The sequence below is a fragment of the Hyla sarda genome, chromosome 3 (genome assembly GCF_029499605.1).
Source record: "Hyla sarda isolate aHylSar1 chromosome 3, aHylSar1.hap1, whole genome shotgun sequence".
NCBI classification, from domain to species: domain Eukaryota; kingdom Metazoa; phylum Chordata; class Amphibia; order Anura; family Hylidae; genus Hyla; species Hyla sarda.
This window is the reverse complement of record NC_079191.1, coordinates 335,105,620-335,119,084: the sequence shown is the minus strand read 5'-3', so window position 1 is coordinate 335,119,084 and position 13,465 is coordinate 335,105,620. Positions and strand designations below refer to the sequence as shown.

Below are 13,465 nucleotides of genomic sequence, written 5' to 3'. Positions count from 1 at the left end.
ATCCCGCTTGCATGCGGTTTTATGGGATCTGAATAAACAGAACTTTTCATCGTACCACTGGCTACCTATTTCTGTTCTATTGCTTATGCTGGAGTCTTCGGCCGTGTTGGGTGTCCTGAGAGCTGACCATACCTATCTTGTAATTTACAAATCTGTTTAACTTTCTGGCACCAGTTGATTTAAAAAAAAAAAAAAAAGTTTTTCACCGGAGTACACCTTTAACTAAGCCAATTTTGTCACTGAGGACCAGAACAAATTTTTTTTTCTGTTTGAATTCTATACAGTTGTATTGATTAAAAAAATCATAAAAGTGCCTGTATGATAGATTGCACTTTACGTAGATTCTATTTTTGGTACATACATATTAGTGTTTAAGGGCCGGTTCACACTACGATTTAACAATACGGGAACCGGATATGGCTAGGGGAGCAATAACCGGGGGCTTCCGTGTCCCAGGCAGACCCGGCCCATATGTAATGCATTTTTAAGTGCCAATGGGAGTCAAACGCTGACTCCAGTCGTCACATTTTTGCCCTGTATCCAGTTTTCTTACTGGACCTAAAACCGTGGTATACCACGGTTTTAGGTCCGGTTAGAGAATCGTATACAGGGCAAAAATGAGCCGACCAGAGTAAGTGTTGGGCTCCAGTCGGCTCATTGAAATGCATTACATACGGGCCGGGATACAGGAGCACCTGGTTTTCGCTCCCCCAGGCCACATACTGTTCCCGAAACCTAAAACTATGGTGTAAACCCAGCCTAATTTATAACTAATTTAAACTTTGCGTTTCATCAAATTATTACAATTCCATCTTTCTTCTGTTTGTAATTTTTGTTACCCCCTTAATCTGGGGTCAATTCCTGGGGAAAAAAAGTGTGGGAACTCACCCAAGATTTCCACTTAAAGGGGTACTCTGCCCCTAGACATTTTATTCCCTATCCAAAGGATAGGGGATAAGATGTCTGATTGCGGTGGTCCCGCTGCTGGGGGCCCCCACGTTCTTCCTGCTGCATTTGTTTAGAGCGTTGGGTGCAGCGCCGGAGGTTCTTGATGTCACAGCCACAGCCCCTCAATGCAAGTCTATAGGACTTGCCACTCCCATAGACTTGCATTGAGGGGGCATGGCCGTGACATGACAAGCTTCTGCCCCCCTTCGCCAGTCATTCGGCTCGGAGCAACGTTCACTCCATGCACCGGATGTCTGGGGTGCCGCAGCCAAGATTGCCGGGGTCCTCAGCGGTGGGACCTCCGGGATAAGATGTCTAGGGGCAGAGTACCCCTTTATGAGCTGGTCCTGCAAGCCTCCTGCTAATGGGAATTGTGTTCCTGCTGTTGAAAAAGTGCAGGAACTCCGTTCCCATGAGTTCCTGCAGGACTTGAGCTCTGCCCTTAATTCCGTTGAGAACTTTGACCTGCTCAAAAGATGGCAGATTTGGCTAATTTTAACAAAGAAATAATGGCAATTTTTTTGGGCAGATCCATAACACACAGGCTACCTCTTTTCTCTTTTTTAACTTACATTTTTTCCTTAGCCAGAATGACCCTTACAGTATAAGTCAAATAGTAACTATCAAGAAAAATGACAGCCGACACAGCCTGTGTTAATTGCATGAACACATCCAGCTTGTTGGATTGTTGAGCCTGCCAGTCCGCAGCAATGCAGCAGGTGGAGCAAACAATCCTTCCAAGAGCAGTATAGGCAAAATCCAACCAAGCAGAAAGAAAAGTAGAGGTGCAACTCACCAGGTAGCATAAATAGCTTCCTTACCGAAACTTACAGGTACAGCCCATCAAGGCGAACTAGTCCCCTTCCACTTTTCCCTCTGCTTGGTTGACCCTTACAGTATTGTTGTCTCTCTGCGGCTCCCTGATTTGAGCTTATTTGTTCTGTATAACTATAAAAATAAAATCATATGTGAAAAATTTAGATTTTTTTAAAGAAACTTACCAACATTGGAATGTCCTCCTTTTTGTGGAATTTTGTCGATAGCATTTTTGAGGTCTTTGGAATTAAAGTATGAGCGAAGACTGAATTCAGTATATGGTTCATCGCTTAAAAGGAAAAGACAAAAATATTACTATTACAGTAATCACAAACCTTAAAGGAGAAGTATAACGTAAAAAAAACTTATCCCGTAACCAATGGATTGATCGGGGATAAGTGTTTTAACATGATACTTGAATTTTAACACTTTTTTTGAAAAAAATACAAACAAGAGAAGACATTTGGGCTTCTGAGATACATTCAAGACTCTTTGCCTTGACTGTGCACCCTACCATGGTAGTTTGTGTTATTTGAAGATAAAAATGTAAGATATATATATATATATATATATATATATATATATATATATATATATATATGAAAATGTAGAATATAGATATTCTTACCCATACTGTACAATACCCATAAGAGGTCCAGAAATTCCAACATCAAGGGCATCTGCCATTTGGTTAAGGAAAAGCTTTTGAAGCCTAAAACGTCTCTTGCCAATACTCCAGCTTCCATCCATGAGGAAAACCAGGTCTATTTTGCAATCTGTACGTAATAAATAATAAAAGTCCTTCATTTAAGTTTTGCAGTAACGCAAAGAAATTTACAGATTGTTGCATAAAAATGTTGGCCTGTTTCTATTGACATGCAACTCCAAAGAGATTTAGATGAATAGGTTACTAGTTCTGCTAAATCTTTTTCTCCATATACGTATATCAACTTACTAAGGTGTTGATGCTCTAACAGAGGTACTACTTTAGAAAAAAAAAAAGGGGGGGGGGGGGGGGTAGTTAACTTGAAGGGGTAGTCCATGATATTGCACTGCCATGCAAGAAAGGCTTAAAAAGATCTTAGTGTGAGGTTGAAACATAGTTGTTTTCTGCACTAATGAGTGAATGCACTAATGGATTTCTGCAGTGCCGCCTCTATAGGTTTTGGATTTTTGATTATCTAAAGGTTGTGAGTCAAGCCTTGGGTGAATCACAGAATAGGACCTAAAATCATAATTTATTACTTGCCCCTGAAAAGAAACCACTGGTTTCATAAACGCTCAATGAGCTGGCTCATTGAGCGTTTATGAAACCAGTGGTTTCTTTTTAGGGGCAAGTAATAAATTATGATTTTAGGTCCTATTCTTTGATTCACATATTGTTTTTGGACTTGTTATCCCTTCTGTGATGAGTCAAGCCTTGGGAAACAGAGCACCCACCTGGACTACAAGTCCCAGCACAGTGTAGGCTTCTCCTTTTCTATTTTTTCTTACAATGCAAAAAAGAGGAGCTGTCTGTTGCAGAACATTATTACTGAAGTGTGGAGAATTTAAATCTACAGTTCCCAGTATGACTGGAATACTGCCACACACTATGTCCCTGCTGAATATAGTAATGCCACACACTGTACCCCTTCTAATGAACTGTGCCTTCTAAAAAAAACTTTTAAACAACTGGAGAGCTATAGGTTGGGAAATATGATTGTAAATAACCTGTTCCCTTGAGAATACTCACCACATTATTTTGCTGCTCTGGCCTCTTCTAGTTAGGCCTGACCAGAACATAATGACACAGGCTGCTCTCATTGTGCTGCTGCATCATAGGGGGAAGTACTGGTAGGCCAAGTACAGAGGAGTGATTCCTCACTCGGGCCAAGGCTCAGCTATTTTGTTTTATTGGCGTCTTAAAGACACCAAAACAATGGAATGCGGGGATCTCTGATTTGATAGTTCCCAGAACCAGCTGAGGGAGGCAGGTGGCTGCAAGTGGGAGTGGGTCAACTCCCCACTATTTGGGTTTTATAGTAGGGTTTTAAATGTGGTTACAGGCTCTCTTAGGGTATGTTCACACTACGGATAATGAACTGAATCTCTGCTCGCAGAATTCCATTCTGGCAGCCGCCGCTGCAATACTTCGGCGGTGGGACCGCGCGGCACTGCGTCGTCACCATTGACGGCTATGCAGTGTTCGCGGACTTCCGTGCAAAGTATGAACATGTTCTTTCTTTGCGCGGAACAATTTCAGCGGCGGAATGGTCCGCCGCTGAAATTCCGCAGTGTGAACGGGTCTCGCGGAAACCCATTCACACTGATGTTTATGCTCACAGCACGTAATTCCGTTCGCAGCATTCCGCTCACGGAATTCCGCGGGAGTTACGTAGTGTCAGCATACCCTTAAACTGACAATGACCACAGACACACATAGATACATACTTGTGCCTCCAAGTGCCACGGTTTCAACAGGCACTCTTGCGTTCAATTCTTCCTTTACTGGCCCTCCTGTACAAAGAGACAAAAGAAATATGGTCATTCTAGCATGGTATTTAATAATACACTTAATGATATCACAGCTGCATACTTGGAGGAATTTCTGTACACTGAGATACAAGTGAGAAGTTTTTGGCAGTGTGCAGACAAGTACAAAGGAACTGATATACATCATCTTCTTTGGATTTTATTCCCCTAATAATAAGTCACAGAAAAAAAAAAGCTACTTAAGTGTACAGGATGTAAAGCTACAGGTCTTAGTGTGGTAGAGGGTGTGATGCAAAGGGCAGATGGAATTACCCTAGGGGCAGATGGCATTAACCTCTTGTATTCGTGATGCCAGTGCATGGTTTATCCTCAATACCACCCGAAGGTATACCGCTGGATCCTGGGCTAGGCACGGGAGGCAATAATGACTCCGACGCCAAGTAACGGACAAAGGTAGCTTTGCTGAGGTTAGACAGGTGGAAAAGTCTATACAGTTCAGCCAGGCCCACGGAGGTGACTAGTGACTTCAGAGACCTTAAGGGCTTGCTGGGACTTGTAGTAGAGGTGGAAAATTTGGTGCAGGCCACGTTGACTAGACAGATGACTTTGGCTTGACTGACAAGACTGTGACTGTGGCTTACTTGCAGGTTTGTAGGTGGTGGCTGCAGACTGGACTTGAGGCCTCCTATGACTCTGGACATACACTTAGGCACGACTTGACTGGAGCACAGCAAAGACTAAGAGAGAGTGCAGAGGCTCCGCCCAGGGCTTATATGGGGGAGACTCTGGTGGGTCCCATTGGTAACCCCTAGGTCACCTGGTCACTTATACCTCCTGGGTAACAATCACATGACAAATCACATGGCAAACAGTCTTAACGATATAACACTCTTACATGTATAACATAGGGTTTATATACAATAAACAGATGCGGGTGGCAGGGGACACAATTCAGGACTGGGCAGCAAGGGTACAGGGTAACACCTCCCGTACTGGGCCACCCCATTAGTATGACCTGAATGCTGTTGCATACTATGCCCCAGATAATTTACTGCCACACACTGTATCCCTTTCTTTAATACTTCCACATACTGTGCCCCTATCTATATTACTTCCACACACTGTACCCCTTTCTGTAATACTTCCACATACTGTGCCTCTATCTATAATACTTTCACACACTCTGCCCCTGAATATAACACTTCCACAGACTACCCTGAGTACAATGCTGCCTAATGCTCTGCCCCCAATATAATAATGGCAAATACTGTGCTCTGAACCAAATAATAATTTAATAATAATTTATTCCAAGAAGCAATAGAAGTGAAAAGAATCGCACTCACCACAGCAACGTCCCCAAGACATAGGCTCTTTATTCCAAGAATCAGATGGAGCAGCAAACATAGGAAGAAGCAATTCCTTGGAGCGGGGAGTGAGAGCAGCCGCTCTCAAGATGCAGGGGCAAACAGGAGGAGTGGCAACTAGTTTTGTGTCAGCCGACGCTTCTTCCGGCCGTACACACCTGGCCGGAAGAAGCGTCGGCTGACACAAAACTAGTTGCCACTCCTCCTGTGTAACCCGGCATCTTGAGAGCGGCTGCTCTCACTCTCCGCTCCAAGGAATTACTTCTTCCTATGTTTGCTGCTCCATCTGATTCTTGGAATAAAGAGCCTATGTCTTGGGGACGTTGCTGTGGTGAGTGCGATTCTTTTCACTTCTATTGCTTTTGAAGTACACTACTCTACATACTAGCACTATCGTGCTGAAGCCGCATAGCCCATCACCCCTCCTACAGCAGCAGGTGTTTTACGGACAGACTATCCATCTAACAGCATCGGCTATTTTGTATACTCAGTAGTGCCTGATTGCTACTTTCTTCTCTTGTATATGTGTTTCTCGACTATTTAGTTTTATTGGTGTTATTAAGACACCAATGCAATGCAATGGGGAAATAAGATCCTTTCTCTTGACAGTTCCTCGAACTGGTTGGGGCAGGCAGGCAGCTGTGGACAGAGGCAATGTTTTTCAGCCACTGCCCAGGTTTGGACCACAGTCCACCAGTTGAGTACTCCTGCTCTATAACATGCTGCCCTACAAACTGGTCTACATTTTTAATGTGGCAGGTTCCATTTAACGCTCCACTATTTGGGTTGTGACAAACAACCACCACACATGCACATGAACACATACTTGTGCCTCCAAATGCCCCTGTTTCAACAGGCACTCTTGAGTGGACTTCTTCCTTTACTGGCCCTCCTGTACAAAGAAACAAAAGCAACGTAATCAGTCTAGCATGGTATTTAATAAGACACATAATGCTATCACAGCTGCATATTGAGATACTGGTGGGAAGTTCCTAGCAGTATCTGAACAAGAACAAAATAAATGATATACTGGATCTTCCATAGATTCCAAGGAACATTAATCATACATCTGCAGAGGATGGGCCTATTATAAAGAGTCTGTAAATGAAGTGCTAAACTTTAGTCTACAGATTAGACTCTCCAAAATCACTATAAATGAGAAAATGCCAGTCTTTACAAAAGGAATAGAAAGCAACTTCCTAGACAATGAACAAGCTAAGAAAGATATAAAAGGTGCAATTGGTTATCACATTAATCACAAGCTGACAGCTATTATTCATGGTGACCCTGTGCTGGAAACAACTGAGAATGCATGTTTTTCAAGGTAACTGCGTCAACAATAATTTTCTTATAAGACTGCTTTATATTATTTTGATTTAAGGGGTACTCCAGTGGAAAACAATATTTTTAATCGACTGGTGCCAGAAAGTTAAACAAATTTGTAAATTACTTCTATTTAAAAATTGTAATCCTTCCAGTACTTATCAGTGCTTATCAGTACTTTATATTACAGAGGAAGTTCTTTTCTTTTTGAATTTCTTTTCTGTCTGACCACAGTGCCCTCTGCTGAAACCTCTGTCCATGTCAGGAACTGTCCAGAGTAGGAGCAAATCCCTATAGCAAACCTATCCTGCTCTGGACAGTTCCTGACATGGACAGAGGTGTCAGCAGACAGCACTGTGGTCAGACAGAAAATACATTAAAAAAGAAAAGAACTTTCTGTGGAACATACAGCAGCTGATAAGTACTGGAAGGATTAAGATTTTTAAATAGAAGGTATTTACACATTTGTTAACTTTCTGGCACCAGTTGATTTAACAAAATGTTTTCCACTGGAGTACCCCTTTTAATAACATTCAGATAGATGCAAAAGCCAAATAGCCCAGCACAGTCTTCATGTGAGATCCTCCTGACAATTGGTAGAAATGCATGCTTTAGCATATCCTTTTAAAATAGTCGGAAAACATGGGTTAACCCCTTAGATCCTCGGTAAAACCATGAGTAATAGGAGCAATGAATGGGTGTAGAAGTGTCTGTATATTTATATACACATACTGTATAAAATAACATCTCCTGGTCTATGAAGCATGCTCAGGACATGAGGAGTGCTCAGGGGAAACAACCTTAATGGGGTCTGCATCAGATTTTCTAAAGCGGAAATTCTACTGCCGAAAATCTGCCGCAGGGAGCTTGTCCCCATTCAAACTTGCAGCTAGAATCAAGCAATAAAATTTGCCTGTGTTAACGAGCCATAACTCAGAATTCCAGAATAAGATACATAGGAATTGGGATTTCTAAGTAAGATAGTTAACATTATAGTTAACATTTTATGATGAAACACACCTGATTCTGAAAATCCTCTCCATGGGTCTGGAACTGCTTCAACCCTTACTTCTGGTTTGACTTGAACTGAAAAAGACGAAAAAATATACACATGTATAAAATATATATATTTGTTTCAGATATATTTTATATAAAACAATAAAATTACAGGACAGTACATCAATATCATATAACCACAATAGTGGACACAAGAGTAAAAACAAAGCAGAAATAAAAAACTTACTAAACTCATTCCTGTCACAAAGACATATAATTATATTATTAAATAAGAATTATTAAATCTCTTTTAAAGCGCAACTGTCATCAATCTGGGCCATTTAACCTACACACAGCCTCTGTACTGTGTGCAGATTGTGCATTAGGCAGTGTTTTTAACTTCTGTTTGCCGTCCTTTATTACCCCAAAAAACTGTTTTGATGGAAGTCGCACACAGTCGGATAGGCGTGGCCGAGGTTCGCAATGCCCCGCCTCTGCCACGCCTTTACCCTGCACGTCAGCGCTGGGACCACTGTGTGATTGCAACAGAGGTTCCAGCACATGCACCCCTAAGCTTATCCCCTGAGCGTGCCGCGACGTGTCGTCATGGCAAGCACTCGCTCCCGACGCCTACCTCCTCTATGCGCATGTCCAGTGCTAGAGGCCGGGAGCACGCTTCCTCTCTGCCTCTAGGCACTGGGAATAGAAGCAACAGAGCGCGCATCTCTGATCACCGGCACAGCAAGAAGGAAGAAGAGGATAGTGGGCACTATTAGATATTCAGTAATTAAAGGTGCCCATCTGAATAAAGTTTTTATAACAGCAGAGCATAATGACACACGCCACGGCCCGCACAGGGGATAAGCAAACGGGCACATGCGCTGGTACCTGCGTGTCAATCACACAGCGGTCCCAGCGCTGATGTGCAGGGGATAGGTGTGGCGGCGAGGCATTGCGAACCCCAGCCACGCCTATCCGACTGTGTGCGGCTTCCATCAAAACAGTTTTTTGAGGTAATAAAGGACGGCAGAAAGAAGGTGAAAACACTGCCTAATGCACAATCTGCACACAATACAGAGGCTGTGTGTAGGTTGTATGGCCCAGATTTGATGACAGTTGCACTAATATAACTCCCCACTTTCAAAAACAAACCACAAGTGGCTATCCTACCAAACATAGCTCCTCCCAGCTGTCCAGATTCTAACAGATATAGTATATGGCCAAACTTAAATTCATCGAGGAGCCATTTAAAAAGAAAATGGTCCTTCCATCTTAACAAAAGAGTGCCTTGGGCCGCCAAAAAATATCTCTTCCAGTCTGGCATCAAAAGGCCCCTTCTACCATTAGGGACACAAAATCTAAAGTATTTTAAAAGGACTCTTATTATTTCCCAAATTAACCTACCTAGGATTGTTTAGATTTTTTTAAACTAATAATCGCTAATCCAAATTGGAGAGGCACTAAAATAGATATTATATAAATATTAAATTAATATTATATTATTAAAATCGTTGTGTTGTAAAATTATTTTATTTTAATAAAATAAACATTGAATTAAGTAAATACCAGACAAAAACGTAGTACTTTTATTAAGAAATATTAGAAATTTAAAAACAAGACTGCTACAATATTAACAATATTAGTATTACCCCTTGTTTCAGGGATCTCTTCAGGCACTTTCCAGGTTGTTTCTGATTCGCTGTTTCTTGAATCTGGAATATAGTAAATCAGATTACATTTTTCAGCATAAAACATGAATATAGTGAAAAGACAGTGATGGCATTCCTTTAAAATTGCCTTAGTATGCAGTAAGGGTGCAACAAGGATAGTTGACTTCAACAAATGCTGATGTTTTTGTATGACTAGATAGGGTGGCATATTAATTTCAATGGAAAAATACCTATGGTTGGCCAAAGTGAATCAGTACATTACACTGGGGCAAATAGAGAATAAGCTTTGTTTTGCGGAAGTGGTTGTAGCACTCTCTGCAATACAGAGCTGTAAGTAATTTACTGCTATCTCATTATAACTATGAGCTAATACTTTTTGGTCAAAGGGGAAAAAGAGATGAGTGTACAGCCTCATGGGAATCCTGGATTAAAGGGGTATTCCGGGCAAAAACTTTTTTTTCATATATCAACTGGCTCCGGAAAGTAGATTTGTAAATTACTTCTATAAAAAAATCTTAATCCTTCCAATAGTTATTAGCTTCTGAAGTTGAGTTGCTGTTTTCTGTCTAACTGCTTTCTGAGGACTCACGTCCCGGGAGCTGTGCAGTTCCTATGGGGATATTTTCCCATCATGCACAGCTTCCGGGACGTGACATCATCATTGAGCAGTTAGACAGAAAACTTCAGAAGCTAATAACTATTGGAAGGATTAAGATTTTTTAATAGAAGTACCGTATATACTCGAGTATAAGCCGACCCGAGTATAAGCCGAGACCCCTAATTTCAACCCAAAATCCCAGGAAAAGTTATTGACTCGAGTATAAGCCTAGGGTGGGAAATACCTCATCCCCCCCTGTCATCATCCAGACCCGTCATTAACATCCTCATCATCCCCTTGTCATCATCCCACACATCCCCCCTTCATCATCCCCTTGTCATCATCCCACACATCCCCTTATCATCCCACACATCCCCCCTTCATCATCATCCCACACATCCCCCCTTCATCATCCCCTTGTCATCATCCCACACATCCCCTTATCCCACACATCCCCCCTTCATCATCCCCTTGTCATCATCCCACACATCCCCTTATCCACACATCCCCCCTTCATCATCCCCTTGTCATCATCCCACACATCCCCTTATCCCACACATCCCCCCTTCATCATCCCCTTGTCATCATCCCACACATCCCCTTATCATCCCACACATCCCCCCTTCATCATCCCCTTGTCATCATCCCACACATCCCCTTATCATCCCACACATCCCCCCTTCATCATCCCCTTGTCATCATCCCACACATCCCCTTATCATCCCACACATCCCCCCTTCATCATCCCCTTGTAATCATCCCACACACCCCCCTTCATCATCCCCACACCCCCCCCCCCCTTCATCATCCTCTTCTCATCATTCGCCCTCAGTGGTCTTCAACCTGCGGACCTCCAGAGGTTTCAAAACTACAACTCCCAGCAAGCCCGGGCAGCCATCGGCTGTCCGGGCTTGCTGGGAGTTGTAGTTTTGAAACCTCCGGAGGTCCGCAGGTTGAAGACCACTGCGGCCTTCAACATGCGGACCTCCAGAGGTTTCAAAACTACAACTCCCAGCAAGCCCGGGCAGCCATCGGCTGTCCGGGCTTGCTGGGAGTTGTAGTTTTGAAACCTCCGGAGGTCCGCAGGTTGAAGACCACTGCGGCCTTCAACATGCGGACCTCCAGAGGTTTCAAAACTACAACTCCCAGCAAGCCCGGGCAGCCATCGGCTGTCCGGGCTTGCTGGGAGTTGTAGTTTTGAAACCTCCGGAGGTCCGCAGGTTGAAGACCACTGCGGCCTTCAACATCATCCAGCCCCCTCTCACCCCCTTTAGTTCTGAGTACTCACCTCCGCTCGGCGCTGGTCCGGTCCTGCAGGACTGTCCGGTGAGGAGGTGGTCCGGGCTGCTATCTTCACCGGGGGCGCCTCTTCTCCGCGCTTCCGGCCCGGAATAGAGCCGTTGCCTTAACAACGACGTATCTGCGTCGTTGTCAAGGCAACGTGACTATTCTGAGGCCGGGCCCGAAGCGCTTAGAAGAGGCCTCCCCGGTGAAGATAGCAGCCCGGACCACCTCCTCACCGGACCACCTCCTCACCGGACAGCCCTGCAGGACCGGACCAGCGCCGAGCGGAGGTGAGTACTCAGAACTAAAGGGGGTGAGAGGGGGCTGGATGATGTTGAAGGCCGCAGTGGTCTTCAACCTGCGGACCTCCGGAGGTTTCAAAACTACAACTCCCAGCAAGCCCGGACAGCCGATGGCTGCCCGGGCTTGCTGGGAGTTGTAGTTTTGAAACCTCTGGAGGTCCGCAGGTTGAAGACCACTGCGGGTGGGGGAGTTCACTCGAGTATAAGCCGAGGGGGGTGTTTTCAGCACGAAAAATCGTGCTGAAAAACTCGGCCTATACTCGAGTATATACGGTAATTTACAAATCTGTTTAACTTTCCATAGCCAGTTGATATATAAAAAAAAGTTTTTGCCTGGAATACCCCTTTAAGCTTTATAAACCCCCGTAGACCCTTACTATCTGAACTAAGTAATGATACAATTTAGCTTACTACACACAAAAGAGCGGTTCTTCGAGTGTATAAGACGGCTGACTCTTGTGAGACCTTGATTCTGAATTCTACCAAATACCAGACAACTGCCTGATGCAGCAATTTTGATTGATTTTGTAGAAGTTATGGAGACTCACTATTTTATTGTTTTATTGTTTTCCTTCCTATTGTTATTATCTTGCTCTCAAATTTCAATTAAGGTCCTAATAGATCCTTTGTGAATATGCATAACACTGTTTGGATGAACGATTATGCTCCACCAGTCAAGGTTATTATGCATGTTCATATGTAAACTCTGACACATCTGATGTCATAATATATGTTACATTTCTTATGTTTATAAAATTCAATAAAAAACATTGTGAAATTGATATCTACCTGTATTACATGTGTTCTTCTGCTATTTACATGACCTATACTGCTCTTTACCTGTACTATATGTGCTTTATTGCTATTTATATGACTTACGTACACAACTTTCTGCATGCACTACTTGTGCTCTATTGCTGTTAACATGGTTTAAACTGCTCATTACCTGCACTGCATGTGTTCTACTGCACTTTACATGACCTGTACTACATGTGCTCTACCGCTCCTTACATGCCCTGTACTGCCCTTTACCTGCACTACATGTGCTCTACCGCTCTTTACATACCCTGTACTGCCCTTTACCTGCACTATATGTGCTCTACCGCTCTTTACATACCCTGTACTGCCCTTTACCTGTACTACATGTGCTCTACCGCTCTTTACATACCCTGTACTGCTCTTTACCTACACTACATGTGCTCTACCGCTCCTTACATGCCCTGTACTGCCCTTTACCTGCACTACATGTGCTCCACCGCTCTTTACATACCCTGTACAGCCCTTTACCTGTACTACATGTGCTCTACCGCTCTTTACATACCCTGTACTGCTCTTTACCTACACTACATGTGCTCTACCGCTCTTTACATGCCCTGTACTGCTCTTTACCTGCACTACATGTGCTCTACCGTTCCTTACATGCCCTGTACTGCCCTTTACCTGCACTACATGTGCTCCACCGCTCTTTACATACCCTGTACTGCCCTTTACCTGTACTACATGTGCTCTACCGCTCTTTTCATACCCTGTACTGCTCTTTACCTACACTACATGTGCTCTACCGCTCTTTACATGCCCTGTACTGCTCTTTATCTGCACTACATGTGCTCTTCCACTCCTTACATGCCCTGTACTGCCCTTAACCTGTACTACATGTGCTCTACCGCTCTTTACATACCCTGTACTGCC

The 13,465-nt window shown here is 43.5% G+C and overlaps 1 protein-coding gene across 6 annotated transcripts in view; it reads right to left on the bottom strand.

Annotated features, from left to right (window-relative positions):
- Nucleotides 1–13,465, bottom strand: part of VIT (vitrin) — a 163,867-nt gene that overhangs the window by 14,254 nt on the left and 136,148 nt on the right. For all 6 annotated transcript variants that reach the window (XM_056567358.1, XM_056567359.1, XM_056567357.1 and 3 more), the window contains 6 exons: nt 9,572–9,634; nt 7,947–8,012; nt 6,430–6,495; nt 4,198–4,263; nt 2,393–2,540; nt 1,950–2,053 (listed from right to left, as the gene is read on the bottom strand). In XM_056567358.1, coding sequence (XP_056423333.1) covers nt 1,950–2,053; nt 2,393–2,540; nt 4,198–4,263; nt 6,430–6,495; nt 7,947–8,012; nt 9,572–9,634 — 513 coding nt within the window. The remainder of the gene's footprint in view (nt 1–1,949; nt 2,054–2,392; nt 2,541–4,197; nt 4,264–6,429; nt 6,496–7,946; nt 8,013–9,571; nt 9,635–13,465) is intronic.